The sequence below is a fragment of the Plecotus auritus genome, assembly GCF_963455305.1.
Source record: "Plecotus auritus genome assembly, chromosome: 9".
NCBI lineage: Eukaryota > Metazoa > Chordata > Mammalia > Chiroptera > Vespertilionidae > Plecotus > Plecotus auritus.
In genome coordinates, this window is record NC_137783.1 from 76651786 (window position 1) to 76673528 (window position 21743).

General features: G+C 36.2%; 1 protein-coding gene across 3 annotated transcripts in view; it reads right to left on the reverse strand.

Annotated features, from left to right (window-relative positions):
* Positions 1 to 1017: 1017 nt before the first annotated feature.
* ZW10 (zw10 kinetochore protein) overlaps positions 1018 to 21743 on the reverse strand; it is a 34425-nt gene continuing 13699 nt past the window's right edge. For 2 of the 3 annotated variants that reach the window (XM_080687182.1, XM_080687183.1), the window contains 9 exons: positions 17280 to 17443; positions 16512 to 16694; positions 12736 to 12974; positions 9917 to 9988; positions 7199 to 7368; positions 6211 to 6341; positions 5530 to 5661; positions 4563 to 4765; positions 1018 to 1420 (listed from right to left, as the gene is read on the reverse strand). In XM_080687182.1, the coding sequence (XP_080543308.1) occupies positions 1300 to 1420; positions 4563 to 4765; positions 5530 to 5661; positions 6211 to 6341; positions 7199 to 7368; positions 9917 to 9988; positions 12736 to 12974; positions 16512 to 16694; positions 17280 to 17443 (1415 nt within the window). In that variant the 3' untranslated portion in view covers positions 1018 to 1299. The remainder of the gene's footprint in view (positions 1421 to 4562; positions 4766 to 5529; positions 5662 to 6210; positions 6342 to 7198; positions 7369 to 9916; positions 9989 to 12735; positions 12975 to 16511; positions 16695 to 17279; positions 17444 to 21743) is intronic. The other variant, XR_013961594.1, reaches the window with a different exon arrangement.

The following is a 21743-nucleotide window of genomic DNA, read 5'->3' on the forward strand; positions in this document are numbered from 1 at the left end:
CATTTACATCATGGATAGACCTAGAGCAGTGGTTGGCAAACCGCGGCTCGCGAGCCACATGCGGCTCTTTGGCCCCTTGAGTGTGGCTCTTCCACAAAATACCACGAGCGGGCGCACACGTACAGTGCGATTGAAACTTTGTGGCCCATGCGCAGAAGTCGGTTTTCGGCTCTCAAAAGAAATTTCAATCATTGTACTGTTGATATTTGGCTCTGTTGACTAATGAGTTTGCCGACCACTGACCTAGAGGGTATTATGCTAAGTGACATAAGTCAGAAAGACAAAGACAAGTACAATGTAATTTCACTTACATGTGGAATCTAAAAAACACATAATAAATGTATCAACAAAACAGAAACAAACTAATAGATACAGAGAACTAATTGATGATTGCCAGATGAGAGGGAGGTTGGGGAGATGGGTTCAGAAGTAAGAAATGTCCGTTATAAAATTAGTCAAGATGTAAAGTACAGCATAGGGAAAATATTGTCAATAATGATGTAAAGGGTCAGATGGGTACTAAACTTATAGGGAAGATTACTTTGTAATTGTCAAATAAAAAATATCTTTAAAATAGAATTTAGTTAAAATAGCAAAAATTTATACTAAAAGTCCTAGGAGTCCTAGGGATTCTGAGAAATTATCAGATAGTGTTATGAAGAAAGAGGATAAAAAGTCAGTGAGCGCCCTAGCCGGTTTGGCTCAGTGGATAGAGCATCGGCCAGTGGACTGAAAGGTCCCAGGTTCGATTCCGGTCAAGGGCATGTACCTTGGTTGCAGGCACTCCCCAGTAGGAGGTGTACAGGAGGCAGCTGATAGATGTTTCTCTCTCATCAATGTTTCTAACTCTCTATTCCTCTCCCTTCCTCTCTGTAGAGAAATCAATAAAATATATATATATTTTTTTAAAAAGTCAGTGAGCCCTCTGTGAGGATCATAAATGTCAAGAAAAGAATAGCAGAAAAGATAAGAAAATTTGGTCTCTTTTGTCCAAGTTCCCATGTTATTAAAGACACTCCCCTTCAAAGCATTATTTATTGGAAAGAAATTTTAAAGGAAGTCTTCTTAATTCCTACAAGGCCAAATATGTTCCCCTACCTCCCAAAATACATCTCCCATTTGCTCACAAATTCTGTACCCAGACCCTTGGAATCTCCTGGATTCCCTGATCAGAGGCCAGGTTCTTCCATTACATATTGGTTCACCAAAACCAATGGGTGTTCCATGAAGTCTTTAAAGAAGTAATTATGCCAAGAGAGGAATACACATAGTCAAGACATGGCTTTCTTAGGAATGTGCTTATTTAATCTTAGCAAGAGCAGCTGCTCTTCTTTCTGTATTCTGGAACAAGGCACGAATTAAAGCTTTTACTTCACTGGAAGAGAATGCAGCTGCCAAGGGTCCTTTTCCATCTGCCCACCTGCAAAATAAAAGATAAAATTCTTTTTCCTATTATGTCTCTGAAGTATAAGCAAGATTTAAAAAATACTTATTTGATCACAAATGCTTGTTTTAATAGAAATAAAACAAATCCTGGCATCCTTCCCCTTCTTTATGGATCTACCACTCAATCTCTTTGATCTCTTTGGCTTCTTGGCTGCATTTTAGTATCAGCACAGACAGATAAAGAGACCAAGTTAGGAAGATAAGACTATTCTCCCTTATTCTATACTCACTAAGCCCTGTTGAAACTTAACAATTATGACCACATCCTCTTATGTTTATATAGCGTATTAGGATCTATAACTACTTCAAAAAGTGAATCACAGGCAACAAATTTCGACTTAGAAAGAACTGGTATAAAAAATACATAGAGAACTCCCATAAGTCAATAATGAAACCACAAACAACCCATTAGAATAAAGGGCAAAAAATAATGAACAGGCATTTTACAATAGGAAAAACATGAATGATCAATAAAAAGATGCTCAACATCATTAGAATTTAAGGAAATGTAAATTACAATGACAATGAGCAAAATTCACACCTATTAGAAACAATTTTTAAAGTCTGATAATACTGCCAAAACCGGTTTGGCTCAATGGATAGAGCGTCGGCCTGCGGACTGAAAGCTCCCGGGTTCGATTCCGGTCAAGGGCATGTACCTTGGTTGCGGGCACATCCTCAGTGGGAGGTGTGCAGGAGGCAGCTGATCGATGTTTCTCTCTCATCGATGTTTCTAGCTCTCTATCCCTCTTCCTTCCTCTCTGTGAAATACCAATAAAATATATTTAAAAAAAAAAAAAGTCTGATAATACCAAATACTGGCATAAATGTGAAGTAACAAAATAAATAAATTACAAAATATCTGTATAATGGAATATGATTCAGCAGTGAAAATGAACTGCAGCTATGTACACCATTGTGAATAAATTTAAAAAATATAAAGAAGCAAGTTATAGGAGATTCCACGTATAGAAAGTTCTAAACTTCATATTGTTTAGGGATATGTGCAAATGTGGAAAACTATACATTGTTTAGGGATATGTGCAAATGTGGTAAAACTATAAAGAAAGGCCAAGAAATTACACAAAATTCAAGATAGTGGTTACCTCTGGTGGGGAGCACTGGGAAAGGAACACAGGGGTCTTCAAAGGCACTGGTAATATTTTCCTTAAGTTGGGTAATAGGTATGTAAACATTTATTTTACTCCTTTTCTTTAAACTATGAGTATATGTTATATATACTGTACTCTTTCATATGTATATTTTAGAATTCTAAAATGTTTAAACTATACAACAGAAGGTCAAAAAAATTCTCAATTAGATATTATTCGTATATTTACTAAAATCTCTGAAAGAAAAAAAAATTCTTCCTAGGCAGGAAGAAAAGGAAGCTAAGATGTGAAAGTATTATAATTTTTTTCAGAACAAGGAATTAATGATCATTCTTAGGCTATAAGAGGGCCCTTGAACAGCAAAAGAAAAATTCTTATATGCTGCCCTCTGGAGTCTTAACCTAAAGATATTTATTACCCACTAAGGACTTGTAAATAACAAATAAATAAAACGAAGGTTGTACTAAATATAAGTTAGAAGTATTTTGATGTGATTTTTTTACAAATAGAAATCTCATTTACATTGTTTTAGAAAAGACAGTATTTGCTGAGAACAATTCAGACCCATCTAGGTCTAATATGATTAGGGATCTGTAATAAACAAAGCTAAAACAGATAAACAAGTAGCTATGGAGATGGACTTTTAAGGCTATTCAGGGAGCTCTCTGAGCAAGGTATGCATACTGGTTAATAATCTACCAAGTCAATAATAAAAGCATCCATGGATGTGTAACTAACCCACACCTATTAGTGTGATATGATATAGACAGCATACAAACACTGGGACAGCAATGCTAACTGATGGTGGTGAGAGGAAACATCATCTACTATATTAAGAAAAAGTGAATCTTTTCTGTGTACAGTGCTTGATCTCTAACCCTACTATACTTCCTGCAGAAAAACTGCTGGTCAATTAAATAATGGTTTGAGGTTGAATACAAATAAAAGTCACTTCTCTGTTAAAGTGTCAAAGCCAATGTTAAAATGCATTCACTGTTGGTTAAAATGGGCAACAATTTCCATATAGGTGTGAGAAGGTGTACTTCTTACAAATCAAAGATCATTTGTACAGCATCCCAAAGCAACATGTTCAAGACAATTATATGAAACAAGAAGTCTTTATGTTAACAAATATGAAAAAGTGGTAATGAGATCCACATTATGATAGATAATGCAAAGGTCCCAACTACTGCTATTCAATAGGAAGATGTTTCCTGGGTAACATTAAGAAATAGACAATAATCCTATATAATAAAAGGATTATTGCAAATCAACTGAACAGCAGAATGACCGGCGGAATGATTGGTTGCTATGACACACACTGACCATCAGGGGACAGACGCTCAATGCAGAAGCTGCCCCCTGTTGGTCAGTGTGCTCCCACAGGGGGAGCACCGCTCAGCCAGAAGCCGGGCTCTTGGCTAGTGAGCACAGCGACAGTGGCAGGAGCCTCTTCCCCCTCCGCAGCAGCACTAAGGAGCAGTGAGCAGGCGGGCGGTAAGGAGCAAGGGGTCCCAGACTGCAAGAGGGCGCAGGCGAGGCTGAGAGACACCCCCCCGCCCCCCCCCCCCCGCCAATGCATAAATTTCGTGCACCAGGCCTCTAGTATTATAATAACTATATATGGTATCAGATGGGTACTAGACTTATTGGGAAGATCACTTTGTAACTTATACAAATATCTAATTATATGTTGTACACCTGAAACTAATATAATATTGTATGTCAACAGAAATTAAAAAATAATAAAATAACTTAAATACATAAAATAATCTCCCCATGCAAAGAAAGGGAGAGAGAGAGAGAGAGAGAAAGGAAGGGAGGGAGGGAGGGAGGATGGAGGAAGGGAGGAAGGGAGAAAGAGAGGAAGGGAGGAAGGGAGGAAGGAAGAGAGGATGGAGGAAGGAAGGAAGGGAAAAAGGGAGGAAGGGAGGAAGGGGAAGGAAGCACTGCTCTCAATGGCACTGTAACTCCTTGAGACTGTGAAAAGATCATTCTACCCACCGATCCCCAATTTCTTGCAGGCTGGCCTGTAACATCATCATGAGTTCTTTGAATGGCATCCATTTTGGCACATAGACTGGAACCTCTTCTTGATATTTCTTGTTCTTGCTTTCTTCAGAGAGAGGTGCAAATACTTGGGGTCCTTCATCCATCACTGTTTTGCACAAGGAATACAATCTATCACCATCTTCAGTAGAGATATCCTGGTTTTGCACAAATGGAACACAACAAAATAGAATTGGGCCAGCTTAGTAGTAAGGAAAGGGAAGATCTTTGGTGCATGTTGTCCAGGCAGTCAGCTAACAGCAATGTTTTCCAACCAATTTAGCCCTCTTACTGCACACTAGATTTCATCAGCTCTTTGACAATACTCCTACAGCTAGAGTGACACAAAATTTGTTTCAACAGATTGTTAGTAATTTAGTTTGCCTGCATGAAAAAGCCCATTTCTTTAGTAGAAGGTAGCACAGCTTGCTGCAAAGCAGGGAATGTTATTACAAACAAGGTTTTAGCCAATTTATGCTTTAGAGGCATGAGATAGCAGAGTCCAGACAACTTTTGTAGGGTCACACAAATAATCCCAATTGCATCTCACTTTACTAAATTAAATTATTTAATTTATTTGCAAATTAAATATACATGACTTCATACTTTACAGCCCATCTCGGGACTACTGTTTCCAACCTTCTCATTCATAATTTACGCAGATGCTAGATGGAAAAGTAGTGTAATCCTACCTTCATATATGGCTACAAAAGAGAGAGATTAGCAAGTCTCTAGAGCAAGAAAGAATTAAGACAAAACTAAAAAAATAGAACACAACTATGAATTAGACATAAAACATGAACAATTTCTTCTACCATCTGTGCTGACTAAAAATGAGACTTCAATAACACAGTCCTAGTAAAGTGACAATCTAGGACAAGAAGTGCATATCAAGTCTGGTGAGGCATCTAACAGCTCTTACCTCCAGGGCAGTGATTCTGCCAATAATCTCAGAAATTGCTGTATTGAGTAAAGTCCCCATAGCCTTGCAATATATGTTCACTGGCAGGACATCCTGCCACACAATTCCAAGTCTCTTTAGTTGGTGCAGTACCTGTCAGAAGAATACAGCTATTTACATAAAAGAGAGATTGCTGCAACTTCTTTCCAGATTTACATTTATAATTTGTGTGTTTATGAGAGAAGAGGCAGCATAAAAAGGTGAGGTAAAGTAACCAAGAATATGTGCTTCTTGAATATTAAACCTTAGTGATATGCCTGCTAGATGAAAAACAGACTTATCCTGAGGACAGGAAAATGACACTAAAAAATAAATCACGTAGGAAAGAGGGGCATTAAGATGAAAGCTAATATTTCAAATTTCCCAAACCCAAGTTTATGGGTTAAATATTTGCTATGACAGACTTAAAACTTGTCACACGATGACTTGATGGGAAGGTAGCTTCCTGGTGACTCGACGGGAGGGGCGGGGGGAGCAGCAGAAGGGAACGATTATAAATATGACTGTAAAAGGTATCCAGATTGTCCAATGAGGGCTGTGTGGAATCAACTGAGCTATCCGTTACATAGTTTTTGGTGTTTAAAAACAAGGGAGACATCTAAAGATAGAAAACAAATTCCAGAGCTAACAACAGCCTCCCACCTGACGGACTGCTTTACTTGCTGCATAATAGTTCTCTTCATCATCCATGTTTGAAAAGTTTCTAGCACTTGATAATCTCTCAAGAAGTTCTCCTTTCTGTGCCCGCATTTGGGCCAAAAAACATTCTGTCCCTATAATGAGAAATGAGAATAAAGAATTCTAACAGTTGTTCAATTCCACACTGCAAAACTAGGGTTCAAGAGGAGAGAAGCATGCACTATGTATCTGCTCTGCTTACTTGAAAACACTTGCTTGTTATCTAGCAAACAAGCTTAAAGCTGCCCTAAGGTTACTAGAGACAGTCATTTCTAATACATTAGCCAGCTCCTCCAAACCCATCCTCAGGATAATAAGTCTTTCCCAATAGCTTGTCCAGAGTCAGATGAGAAAAGTAACTTACATAGAAGCAGCTACTTATTTTCTGAAAGATCTATACCACCAAAGGAATGTCAGGAATTGAAAAGCTAAGTGAATTATACAGAGTCTCTGCTTTTCTTAGGCTGTCATTATAGCAAAATTATTGATTTATCCCACATTTCATTTCTTTTGATTTTTTTTAATAATCCCAAGTAAAGCTAAGGGAGGTAGAAGAAGAGGGAGCTATCTTGAGGTTTTGCAAAATAACAAGCACTGACATTAGCGAGCTCTTACCAACAACGCTAACGGAACTGTCACAATACAAATCTTATTATTTGTCATTCTATTGATATAACTCTGATTTGGTGAATTCACTGCACATTAGCAATGCAGTTTGGAACTCTAATGTATCATGAAATCATGTCAAGAAAAAGTAATGCTTCCACAAAGGGTACATTCACTTTCTAAAATTAAATAACTAGGAATACTTGCAAATTAAATGCCCACCTACTTTCCAACATAGCTCAGGACCACCACCTAATTTCTAACTGCCTCATTCATAAATTACAAAGATACCAGGCTGAGAAGCTGCATAATCAATATGCTTTCCTGAATTTAAGGTATCAGTTACCAAGTCTCCTGAAGCCAGGTACAAGATCCACAAAAGTAGTAGTGCCATCGCAAAGAATGGGAGCAAGACGTAATCTGAACTGATGCCCAAGGGTCAGCAAGTGATGAGCAATATACATACAGTTGTTATGATGAATGGCAGCCAATTGGGGAAGTTTTTGAAGGTTCTCCCTAGTGAAGGAGACAGAGTAGAAAAAGAAAGAAATCACCTGTTATTGAAGTTGGGGTTGATGAAGTTACTACTCTTTTAACTCTTTCTCGGTTTTAATCATTGTCTGCTGTATAAATGCTGAACATAAGATATAATCTCATCATCCCACTTACAATCAGAGAGAAGTTCTTCTGCCTGAGTGTGACCTTATCCTACAAAACTATCCCAGTATATAACAAACAAGAAAGAGTAGGGGAGTTAAGATGTTTCCCTGTGTCAACTTTTTGTATTGGAAACCTAGCATAGCTAAACATAATATATCCCTTGAAATTTAACACTGATCAGTCTGTGGAAATACAGACTTACTTCCTCTTTCTCCAAATTCCTATTTTATTTATATACTGAAGCACTTAACTATTTTCTAATTCACTAGTTTTCAAAACTGGCTACAGATTAGTCACCTGTGAAATTTAAAATATATAGATATTTAACCTGGCTGGAATGGCTCAGTGGTTGAGCATCGACCTATGAACCAGATCACGGTTTGATTCCTGGTCAGGGCACACGTCCAGGTTGTGGGCTCAATCCCCAGTGTGGGGTGTGCAAGAGGCAGCCGATCAATGATTCTCTCTCATCATTGATGTTTTTATCTCTCCTCCCTTCCTCTCTGAAATCAATAAAAATATATTTAAAATGTTTCTAAGCATATACATACACACACACACACACACATATATATATATACACATATATATATTTAGACTTCAATCCCATACAAATTAAATTACAATATCTGAATGAAGCTAGGGCACTTATGTTTTAAACCTTCCCAGGTAATCTTAATTTTCATACAAAATCAAAAACCACTGCTCTAAATCTTCCACACATATTAGTCTCCCTACCCAGCCTGGAAACAGATCTTGTCTTGTATTTCTGCTATATATCCTTCAACAGTCTCTCAACTAACACTTCCTAGTTTGCTGGTTTTATTAATGTCAGGCTAACTATACAAAATCAGACACTAACAATCTAAGACAGTTGTCCTCATTTTGGGCTACACATCAGAACGATTTATAGGGCTTTAAAAAACCACAGGTGTGTGGGTCTTAAACCAGACCTGTGAATCAAAATCTCTTGGGATAGGACTAGGCAAATATACATATTCTTAAAGTTTCATAAGTGATTCTAAAATACTGCCACAGCTGAGAACCCTCATCTAAAACAGTGGTTCTTAAAGTGTGGTCCCCTGACAAACAACATCAGCATGACGTGGAAATTCATTTAAAATTCCAGCCCTTATTTCAGTCCTACTGAATCAAGAAATCTTGGGCACGGGATCTAGAAATCTATATTATAAAAGTCTTCTTGGTAATTTTGATGCACACTCAAATTTGTAAACCATAGATCCAGCACAAAGTTCCAAGATCATACATAAGTAAATCTAACTTCACAGTAGTGTGCAAAATGTTTCTAAGCATGGACTCCTAAACCAACTAACTGTCTCTGAAACTCAAAAAACATGGCTATCAGCTGACCAGAGATGTTTTCTCTTTTCCTTTACTTGACTAAGTAGACAGTGAAATAAAAATTTTAAAACACAACAAAGAAAATATAACTAAAAATAATGAGGTTCACAATAAATGTTTTCTTTTTTTTTTTAAATATATTTTATTGATTTTTTACAGAGAGGAAGAGAGAGGAATAGAAAGTTAGAAACATCGATGAGAGAGAGACATCAATCAGCTGCCTCCTGCACGCCACCTACTGGGGATGTGCCTGCAACCCAGGTACATGCCCTTGACCGGAATCGAACCCGAGACCCTTCAGTCCGCAGGCTGACGCTCTATCCACTGAGCCAAACCGGTTAGGGCTAAATGTTTTCTTTTATAACAAAAACAACAGGTGTACCTACTTAAAAACATCTCAATATTCAAAAATCTGAACTAAAAATACTACAAATAATAAACTAATTTTGTTCTTTGAAACCAGGAGTCCTCAACTAATATATACCTGTGCTGACGTAATATTTAAAACTTTCATAAAAGATATCCAAAACACTTAATGTGGATAATAGAGAGAGCTCTTGGAGGCTTAAAGTTATGAATAACTTCTCAGATTAACATTAAAAGAAACTTTAAAAATCCATGACATTAAGTAAATATAGCCTAAAATAGCTAGAAAAAGTAGCTGATTATTTGACAGTTAAATGGCAATCCCTTGTGGTATTAAGTCTACAAAGCCAAGAGAAAATGTAGTATGTTTACTAGATAGCAATGTGGAGTGATGGCCTTTCATTTTGTAACCAAGTAAAGTGAGGCAGTTCTCATCTACCATCAAAAACAGGGCAAAGTTTTTTCGAGTTTTTAAATATTGCAAGATTACAATGTAACTTATTAATAAATGGCCTGTGTCCTTTAAACATGTATTTTAAATGGTTTACTGCATTTCATTGTAAAAATTTTAGTAACCAAAATATCATTGGTGGGAAATAAGATTACTGGTTTTAACTGACTTACAAACATTTTAGACATACAATACTATACAGAAATGAGATACAGTGGTACTTACTTATGATATGTTGGTACAACATCATGAAACAAATGGAAGATATTCCTCACTGAGTAGAAAAGTTGAACAGCACTAAGAGAAAAAATAGTTTCAATAGAAGTGCATAAGGATATATTGGAAATAGAAAAAAAATCAAACTAAGTGTACCTTAAGTGAGAGTCATCAGCTAAAATGACAATTTGAGCGAATACCTGCCTTGGTCACTGCTGAAAACACCACTCATTTAGATGGAAATATACTCAGCCAGTATTTGCTAACTAGACTGCAGTCCTAAAAACCTGGATCTCTTAATAATTTTAAGAATTGCAGCATTCAACCCAAAGCCTTTTTCCATTTACCAGTTTGTTTGTTTTCTGCCAGGACCCAGAGTATCCCTTCAGTAACAAATGGAACTAAGCCTCAGGCAAATGTTACCTATTCACTGACGTACTCTGCAAAGGGCAAGACATCAATAAGGCATTCACTTGGTTCTTTAAGAATCAGTCTGACTTTCAGCCTTCACCTTTTCTCCTTCTTACCCCAATGCAAGGAGATGAATCAACATTTCTAGAACAGAATCTAACCTCAAGGTTTTTTTTTTGCCCTTTATATCTGGCCTTAGAATACCTAAAGATTATTATTAAAATGCACTCAGAAAGGGCAAATATAAGGTTTCTGCACTTACTTCTATGTAAGAGTATCTTAAACTATGTACCTTGAATAAGTCACAGGAAAGCCACAAATGTTTAGAAAAATAAGTTATGGTTATTATACCCCCAAATATATTGCTACTTGATTACTATAATAACTGATTATTTTATTTTTGCTGCATATGGTCTTTGAGGTTTAATAACAGAGAAGTGAGTTATTGCAGTGTAGTTGTGATTTTATTTGTCCTGTTAAAAACTATTTCTTTTAGTGAAAGAATGGCCATAGACATTCAGTATACAAAAATATTGTTGGGTTGCCCTAGCTAGTTTGGCTCAGTGGATAGAGCATCGACCTGGGTTCAATTGCTGTCAAGGGCTTGTGCCCAAGTTGCAGGCTTGATCCCCAGTAGGGGTCGTGCAGGAGGCAGCTGATCAATGATTCTCATCATTGATGTTTCTATCTCTCTCCCTCTCCCTTATTCTCTGAAATCAATGAAAATATATTATATATATATATATATATATATGTATGTATATTTATATTTATATATATATAAGTATATGTATATATATATATATACTTATATATATACTTATATATATATATATAAATATACATACATATACACACATACATATATATATATATATATATATATTTGGGTGTTCTATATTCTCACATATTTATTTTGCCAAAGGAAAATATACTTCCTTTTACATGTATTTTTCTTCCTACTTATAATTAAAACTGGAAGGACTTGTGAATATAATGATTCATTAAAGTCATGAAAGTATTATCTTGGTCAACGTGTTCTTTCTAGAGCAGAATAGAATAAAGGGGTTTGTTTGAATGTGGAGGTAAAAACTGAAACTCTGGAAGCCAATCTGAAGATGCAGTATGATTAAGTCCAGCCCTAACTAATAAAGGTGTTTTCTACTATGAGGACGAGAAGTAAAAAACTGCTACGTATAGATACAAACTGAAGAGGCTTTTGTAATTCTGTTCTGTAATCAACTTGGACTACAGCCTATCATTTTCTCTTCAATTTTGTCTAGGAGTAGGAAAAAGCTTACAAAGAGATTCAATACATGCGGAACAGAGTTTGGGGTACCCTGTATACAATGCACATTAGAAGAAATCATCCATTTCTTTTGATACATTCCATTTTTTTCTTTCTTTAGGTACCCAACAAACTATTATCACTTTAGAAAATAAACATTTAAAATATAAATTAATTAGGGCCTAGATTTCAAAAGGTAACATAAATGTTAAGCTAAAGGGCTAGAGCAGGCTGGAGTAGATGATACACTATTACCACTCCTACCAATAATAACAAACATTTGAGTATTAATCATTTTCCAGGTAGCTTTCTAAATTCCTTACACCTGCTTTCTGATATAATATCATTCAATTCAAATTAAAAAAATTAAAATTAAAGAAAAATTAAAGAACTTTCTATTAAAAATAATTAACAATTTTTAACATCAAGGAAACCCATTAGGCCAGTAGTCGGCAAACTGATTAGTCAACAGAGCCAAATATCAACAGTACAACGATTGAAATTTCTTTTCAGAGCAGAATTTTTTAAACTTAAACTTCTTCTAACGCCACTTCTTCAAAATAGACTCGCCCAGGCCGTGGTATTTTGTGGAATGGCCACACTCAAGGGGCCAAAGAGCTGCATGTGGCTTGCAAGCCGCAGTTTGCCGACCATATGCATTAGGCGATCCATACACGTTTCTATTCTTACACCTTGCTATAAGATGTTATTGAAAAGACAAGTTAATTGTTAATATACATCTGTGTGCTGCACTATTTTTTAGAAAAAAATATATTAATTAACTAATGGGATAAGAAAATCCCAAAGAGCCCTGGCCGGTTTTGCTCAGTCGGCCTGTGGACAGAAGGGTCATGGGTTCACATACCTCAGTTGCAGGTTCAATCCCCTGCTGGGTTGGGGCACATTTGTGAGGCGACCAATCAATGTTACTCTCTCTCTCTCTCTCCCCTTCCTTCCTCCCTTCCACTCTGTCTAAAAAAAAAAAAAAAAATCAATGGAAAAAATATCCTCAGCTGAGGATTAAAAAAAAAACAACTCATAAGATTCAAGCTAATTTTCTTAATAAATATCAGTTTAGATACACATTTAACAAAGTCATTGCCATGTTCACACAACTCAGAACTCTTACCATTGATCACTACTGGTTGTTGCCTCTAGTAAAGTCTGATAGGCAAGTTCCATTAATTTCTTCACAGATTCACTAACACGACAAGTGGGCAAAGAAAAGGAATGTTGGTCCAATGTATTTTCAGGCTGTAAATTCACCATTTCATTGCACTGAGTTGTGGACATTTTCTGTATTTGAAGCTTGTTATCCTCATCAGGGGTGGGTAAGTCAGGCACACTTATCTTAGAGTCAGGAATAATCTAAGATTCAACATAGAAACAGAAAAAGCACTATCCTCAGAATAATTCAAATGCAAGCATATAGTGAAGAATAAGATATGATGATAAAGCTATGGCTCTATAGGGTAATAGAAAGATTTGAGTATAGCCCTGGCCAGGTGGTTCAGTTGGTTGAATGCTGTCCCATGCACCAAAAGGTTGTGGATTCAGTTCCTGATCAGGGCATATACCTAGGTTTCAGGTTTGATACCCAGTCGGGGCATGTGCAGGAGGCAATTGATTGATGTTTCTCTCTCACATCTTTGTTTCTCACTCTCTTCTCTCCCTTCCTCTACATGGCAGTATTTTAATGACTGTTCAATCTTAGGTTGAGAGCATGTCACCAGAAATAAGCAATTCTTTTTACTATTTACTACAATTCTTCCAATTCTTCTGTGCACTAATTTGGTGAGAATACAAAACCAATAAAGCCTCTCTAACACTTATACGAATGAAAATTCCCAGACTTGCCGAAACCGGTTTGGCTCAGTGGATAGAGCGTCGGCCTGCGGACTGAAGGGTCCCGGGTTCGATTCCGGTCAAGGGCGTGTGCCTTGGTTGCGGGCACATCCCCAGTGGGAGGTGTGCAGGAGGCAGCTGATCGATGTTTCTCTCTCATCGATGTTTCTGGCTCTCTGTCCCTCTCCCTTCCTCTCTGTAAAATATCAATAAAATATATTTAAAAAAAAAAAAAAAGAAAAGAAAATTCCCAGACTTAGTCAAGACTAAATAAAGGCTGTTAATCTGGAAACATCAGTGATATTTTTTACCCTAACTTTTGACAAAGTCATTTAACCACTCTGGACTTCAATTTTCTCATTGTACAAGAAAGAAAAATTGTACTGCAATATGATTTTCAAACCTTGCTGCTTAAAGATGCCCTAGGGGTAAAAAAAAAAAGGAGAGATTAAGCATGTAGAAGCAACAGGTTCCCTAATCCCACTGCAAGAGCAGCAGCTCTGCTCTTCATATACTGGACCTCTATAGAAAATGTATGACAGAAAAAGTTCAGTCTGATAAAAATGTTTAAGTCATCAGACTTGCTTTCCAAATCTGTAAAAGGGTATAATAGTATCTACTTCATAGTGCTGTTATGAAGTTTATATAATACAAATTTCAGGGACCTATTAGTCAAAATTATGGCTAACATTAGAATGCAGAAGAAAACATATAATTATAGAGATGATTAGAAAAATGATAATGTTTGTCTGAAAACTAGTGGACCCAGAATACAACAACTCAAAACAGTAACTTCATGAGGAGGGTAAGGGAACCTCAAGATGGAAGAATATAAGGTCTAATATGACACCTGTCAGGTTAAAATGTAAAAACAAAACAACAACAAAACACAACTTTAGATGTTTTGCGAAAATAGTGGGTACACATAGGGAATTGTTTTAGAGAAAGTTTAGATTAAGACTATGAAAGGCAAATGAAATTAAAATGATTTATGAAAAAAGGAAGATGAGCTTTTCAAAGCTGGGCAGTTTAAAGTATCTAATTGCAGGGCCTTCATGCCAAGAAAAAGAACCAGGTTAGAATCTACAGCAGATGTTCTTAACTAAGAACAATTTTGCCTTCCAGGGAACATCTGGCAATGTCTGGAAACATTTTTAGTTATCACAACAGGAAAGTTGCTAGTGGCATCTGTGAACAGAGATTAAGGATACCACTAAACTTCCTACAGGCCAACCCATGACAGCAAAGAATTATCTGGTTCTTATATCAACAGTGCCATGTTGAGAAACCCTGATCTAGAAGAAGCTACGTATTAGGATTTGGGCACTCAGAAAAAAAAAAATGTAGTTTTATAGAAAGTAAGAATTAGTTGAATAAGAAGCTTACACATTATCTAGTTCAATTTTGTCATGTTACTGAAAAGAGAAATGAGGTCCAAACAAGGTTAAAATATTTAGCTCAGAGTCACAGAGCAATACAGTAATAATCCTATTTACATCACGGAGTTATGACAGAGGCAAGTGAGATATATATTAATTCATTTACCAAATCCTTACTGAATTCTAGGTATATAGTGGTGTGCACCAGGTATTTTCTTGGTGCTGGACATACCCAGTAAGGAAAAAACCCTCCCCTTATGGAGCTTATTTTCTAGAGGAGGATTATTTTTTTAATCCTTACCCAAGGATATGTTTTTATTGATTTTGGAAAGGAAGGGAGAGGGAGAGAGAAATGTCAATGTGAGAAAGAAACATTGATTGGTTGCCTCCCATGCCCATCCAGACTGGAGATTGAACCTGCAACCTGGGTATGTGCCCTGACCAGGAATTGAACCCATGACCCTTTGGTGCACGGGACAATGCTTTAACTAACTGAGCCACACTGGCCAGGGCAGAGGTCACAATATTAAAGCATGGTCAGAAAAGGGAGCAAGTCATGTAGCATGACTTGTGGTAAAAATGTTACTAACAAAGGGAACAAGAGACTCAAAGGTTCTGCAACCAGTGGTCCTAGTAAATTCAGGGAACACCAAGGATGGAAGCCCAATACAATAGCACCTGGAATTAGAGAGGCAATGGGGGCACAGATCATGTAAGGCCTTATAGCTACTGTAAGGTTACTGGGTCTGTCTTCACATAAGATGAGAAGCCACTGGATTTGTGCAAAAGAGTGACATAATCAAGTGATATTTATGTTAGAAAAACCCACAGCACAATTCCTGGTAATAAGTAGATTTCAACTCCCTTAACAATCCAAAATTACCTCAAAATGTGTTACTTCTATCTATGCTCTCAAATGGCTAGCTAAAGTGGACACAGTAACAGGTTACTCCCAAGGACGATGGAATATGGCAGAAGGGATAGAGGGAAAAAGAGTAGAGTACCTGCAGTGATAGAAGAAAAATAGCTGAGCAATTTTCTATTAAGAGATTACCTTAGTCAATGTGTTGTTTTAAATTAATAATACCTTACATTTACCAAATATTACTTTATATTTGTAAGGTATGAAGAGAAAATAAAGAAATGAACACACAGAAATATCTAAGATCAAAGGAGTAACTCACCCTCAATGCAAATTAATCAGTCCATTAACTTTGCAGATAATTTGTTTACACTTTACATAGTTCACATCTTTTTATTATTTTAACTTCAAAACTAGTGCCTAAAAGATGAAGTCAACATTTTCACAACAGAATGTAATCTCTGGGCATAAATAAAGCCTACCTGTCACAAAATTGTGTACTAAAAATTAAGTAATGACGTTGAGAAAAACCTATAGGTTGGCATATTATCTAATTTCAACAATAGTAATTCATTACATTTATGTAGACTTTTTCAATTTATATAATGCTTTCATGTGCATTACTTTATCTGGACTTCACAATACCCTATGAAAGAGGTAAATATTAGGACCACTTTAAAGGTAAGAAAATGAACATTCAGAAGATTAATAACTCCCACCATGAGCTCAGCAACTGTCATGCCCTCTTCAAGTCTACCATATTCATCTCAAAAAGGAGCTGTTTCCTGAACACTGTGTAATATACCATAACCCAAATACCTTCACAGTGTTGTGAATTTCAGAGATCATTAGGTTTCTAGCCTCCACAATCACATCCTGACACTTCTTATTAGCAAAATGAGAATTGATGTTACGGGCATATTTTAGCAAATCAGTAGTATCTCCTTTTAAAAACCTCATCTCCTTCAAGGCATTTTCAAATTCTTCAGTGGATTGTATGATCTGACAAATACAAGAAAAAAACAATAATTATATACATATATTCCATTTCAATATTAAAATTTCAAATCCAATAAAAAGAACAGGACCAGCTGGTCATTTAAGTTTTAGAACAAATCATCAATTACTAGGAATAAAACTACATACATTTTTTTTCCTGCCTTAAATTAATTAGGAAGAGTATCTTCAATAGAAATTTGATTCTTTTTGGTTAGGGTACAAAGACCTTTAAAATAAATATACTTATTTTAGTGTTCATGGAAAGACTAAAAAGAAACGAGTAGTGTCACATAGTAACTACTATACCTGATACAAGTATAAATACAAGGATAATTGTTTTTCAAAAGTATCTTACTAAAGAAAATACACTTAGTAAGAGGGTGCTTCCCAATCAAATGGTAGAAAGCCAGGAGAAAAGGAAGTTATGAGGAATTTGTTTCTATTCCTTATGAATAATTTTTTAAAAGATGTTACTAAAGAACTAAAGATCTAAAAAAAAAACCAAAAAAAAAACGAACAAACAAAAAAAAACCTGACACCAATAAGAACCTAATCTCTTAAAACCTCCTGTGATATCTCTGCTCTTACCTCCTCATATTGCTGTAACTTGCTGCTATTTGTTGGGATAGAATAAACCAAACAGTTTTTAATGAGGCACTCAGACAAGTCCTCCCAGATTATGTCACCAAGCATCTCAGCCAATATGATCTTAGATGTTTTTTCATTTTCTAGATCAGTATCAAGAGGCAAATCTGAATTCAAAAGAAAAAGTTTTAAATAAGAAACAATTCACAGTCTGGATTATTCTCAAGTTCCCTAGTGTTCTAGAATTCTTTAGTTGTAAGATGATGGGGAAGAAAACAGCACAGGTAATTCTATAACTATCTCAACTGAATCCATGGGGGTAAAGCATGGCATACAATCATTATTTTATCTTTCACTGCTCAAATGTATCATCTGCACTGTTTTACTGCCTGTATTCTATAACAATAAGGTATTAAGCCATCTACATTATAATTATCTACTGCTAATGTACTGATCTGATTCTATGAAAAGTACTCAGAAATTCTGCATATAAAGTTGAAACTAGTTTAGAATAAAATCCCCGTTCTTTAATAATAAATACCTTTTTTCATCTCTGCAAAGGAACTGAGTTTTTATCCTAAGTAAAACACATTACATTATTGCATATCTAGTCTAGTAAACAGAATACTTCAATACCTTTTCTATAGTATACCTTGTATGGTGGTGTTTTTCCAACACATTATGAGGGAATTATATTTAGAATAGACTATTCTATTAATACTTATCTTCAAGATTTTCTTGGAACAAAATGCTGGCCAAATATTCAATAATCAGAGATAAAAAATGGCAATGTTTTCCACTTAGATCACATTGCATATGAACAAATTAAATGTGAAGTTCCATGGAAAGAAAGCTTATTTGTGACCTCATAAGAATTGATATTGAAATTAAACCTTTTCATAGTACTACAGATCAATAATAATATTATCATTTTTCTAACAAAACTCAAAATGCAGAAGATTTTAATTGTAAACTGTCTGTCAAAAATACCAAAAGAATTTAAAGAATGCTTTTCTGCTATTGATAAATTTAGAACTTTTTAAAATTTTATGCAAAACTGCTTTGAATTCTATGTTAAGAATAGTAAGTTGGTACATGGGTTAGTGAATTTCCTTAACTCAGCCAGTTTTGAAACTGATATGCTTTTGCTTTAAAGTCAAATCAATTCATTTAAAAGGGATGAACTAAATCCGTTGGTGTAGGTGAAAATATTATAGGAAAATGATTATTTTGGTACTCAACACAGCTACTGAAAATTTTTTAGTATATCTGGAACAACTTGGGTATAGAACCTACTTTTCCAACTAAATTTTCAGTATGTTTGGAACTTGGACATGGAACTTACTTTTTCAACTGTAAATTTTATGACATCTAAATACAGACCAAGTATTTCTAGGGAAAATTTACATCCAAATTGAGATGCACTTAAGTATAAAATATCAGATCTGGAAAAGTTCATATAAAAATGTAAAATAACTTATTAATAATTTTTATATTGATTATATATTGAAATTATATTTTGGATATATTGGGATAAATAAAATATATTATTAAATTGTAAGTTCACATTTCATTTAACTTTTCTATGTGGCCACTAGAAATTTTAAATTACGTTATGTAGCTTGTATTTTATTTCTATTAGACAATGCTGACCTAGACCGCAGCACCTAAATGCATTTACCAAGTGATATAAGCAGCTAGTACATTGCCTTCCTCTATAAATATTTGTTGAATGGATATATGCAAACATACCAGAGAAGAGAGTTTGGCTCACACCATATAAACCATTTTGTACCTTTCCTCCACCTTAAGATCATATCATAAACATTCACCAAACTATTAAAAATGATGATATTCCTATTTTGCTTAGTTTTTTATTGGCAAATGGCACTAATTTTGGCACATTTTCCATAATAGTTTTCTTATGCTGAACCATCTTTTGCACTCCTAAAATAAACCCTTGGTCAGAATGTGTCCTTTTTAAAGGCACTATTGGATTTATTTAATTTTTCTTAATGTTTGCATTTATAAATCAAAGGTAAAATCATTCTATAGTGTTTTATCTGTGAGTAAGCAACCCTTATTACATGTTGGTATTAAATTTATGCTGTTTTTTAAAAATATATACTTATTGATTTCAGAGAGAAAGGGAGAGGGAGAGAGACAGAAACATCAATGATGAGAGAATCGTTGATCGGCTGCCTCCTGCACACCCCACACTGGGGATCAAGCCTGCAACCTGGGCATACCTCCTAGTACATAGGTCAACACTCAACCACTGAGCCATGACAGCTGGGCTAGGCTGGTTTATTAAAAATTAATTAGGGCACTTCTCTTTTTCTATTGACCAAAGAGCTTAATTTAAAAAGGGATTCTCTGTAAATTGAAGAACACACAAAATTTAGCCATAAACCTTCGGTGCCTAATGGTGACCTTTTTAATGCCAAATCTTTAACAAACTTTCAAATTTCTTCTATAATTATTTGTATGCTCAGAGTTTCTGCTTCTTCGTAAATTTTAGTAATTTATAGTTTCTAGAAAATCATGGCAAAAGCAAAATATGCTTGCTATTACAAGACTAACACTACTAAGGTTTATAAAGAAAACCCCAAATTTACCCTCTCCATACCCACAAGCTTATCTTTTTTCTCTCCTTGCCTGTGACACATTTTAAGTTTGGTTGGTATTCTTCCTTCCTCAGACTCATACAAAAATAAATATAAATATGAATTTGCGAAATATGTGCACACGTGCACGTATACATGTACACGTACATACACACACACACACACACACACACACACACATTTGATTTGGACTGATTATTTCTTTAGGGCCGAATCCTAGAAGTTGAAATCCTACTTTAAAGGATATAAACATCTTAAGGCTTTTTATCCATTTGCCAAATTCTATCCAAAATAATTTTCATTCTCCTCTTTTAAAAGCTCCTTTGTTGTTGGTATAATCATGCTTAATAATAAAGAAAATATGAAAGAAAAAAATACATATTCAAATATAAAAGGGCAAAAGCCTTTATGAAGTTTCAGAATAAGTAAAACCCAAAGAAAGTAGAGGATTCCAAAAAGAACTAAGGAGTCTAAATATGATTTGATGCTCTCTGAGCCAGAAGGGAAAGAATAAATGGTAAAAGAGAAAAGCCTAAAATGCATAATGACATTAGAAAAGCACCTACCAATACTAAGTTGTCTTCTGCTCTGAATATCCTAGGTACTAAGAAAACTTACAAATAAAAAAACAGGCCCTAGCCGATTTAGCTCAGTGGATATAGCATCGGCCTACGGATTTGAAAGGTCCTGAGTTCGATTTTGGTCATGGGCACATGCCTGGGTTGCAGGCTCAATCCCCAGGAGGGGGTGTGCAGGAGGCAGTCAATCAATGATTCTCTCATCACTGATGTTTCTATCTCTCTTTCCCTCTCCCTTCCTCTCTGAATTAAAAAAAAAAAAAAAAAAGCAAAACAACAGGTTGAGTCCTAATTAATTTAATGAAACAGGGTCAAACTGTCAAGTGGTTTCTACTGTAATTCCCCAGAACACCCATCTGCTATGGCCCTATTTCAGGTAACAGTATCATTACTGACTTAGATCCTATATAATAAAGAGGTAATATGCAAATTGACCATCACTCCAACACACAAGATGGCCACCCCCATGTGGATACAAGATGGCCACCACAAGATGGCCTGCAGAGGAGGGCAGTTGTGAGTGACCAGGCCTGCAGGGGAAGACAGTTGTGGGGGGAACCAGGCCTGCAGGGGAAGGCAGTTGGGGGGGGACCAGGCCTACAGGGGAGGGCACTTAGGGGTGACCGAGACAGCAGGGGAGGGCAGTTGGGGGCGACCAGGCTTGCAGGGGAGGACAGTTAGAGGTGACCAGGCTGGCAAGGGAGGGCACTTAGGGGTGACCAGGCCAGCAGGGGAGAGCAGTTGGGGGTGACCAGGCCTACAGGGGAGGACAGTTAGGGGCGACCAGGCCGGCAGTGGAGGGCAGTTAGAGGCAATCGGGCCGGCAGGAGAGCAGTTAGGCGTTGATCAGGCTGGCAGGGGAGTGGTTAGGGGGTGATCAAGCTGGCAGGCAGAAGTGGTTAGGGGCAATTAGGCAGGCAGGAGGCAAGCAGTTGGGAGCCAGCAGTCCTGGATTGTGAGAGGGATGTCCCAGATTGGAGAGGGTGCAGGCTGGGCTGAGGGACACACACACACACCCCTTGCACGAATTTTGTGCACCGGGCCTCAAGTTGAACTATAAGAAAACATAACTAACAATTAGGCACTCAAATAAAGTAGGAATAGTAAACACTATAAAACTGTATCAAGAAAAATTTATCAAAGATTAAGGTGAATTTTTTAAAAATCAAGTTCAAGTGTTAGATAAAAAAAGTAGCAATTTACATTGAGTATGACATAAGACTTACATTTACTTTAAGCTCTATGAGTTAACTGTGTAGTAA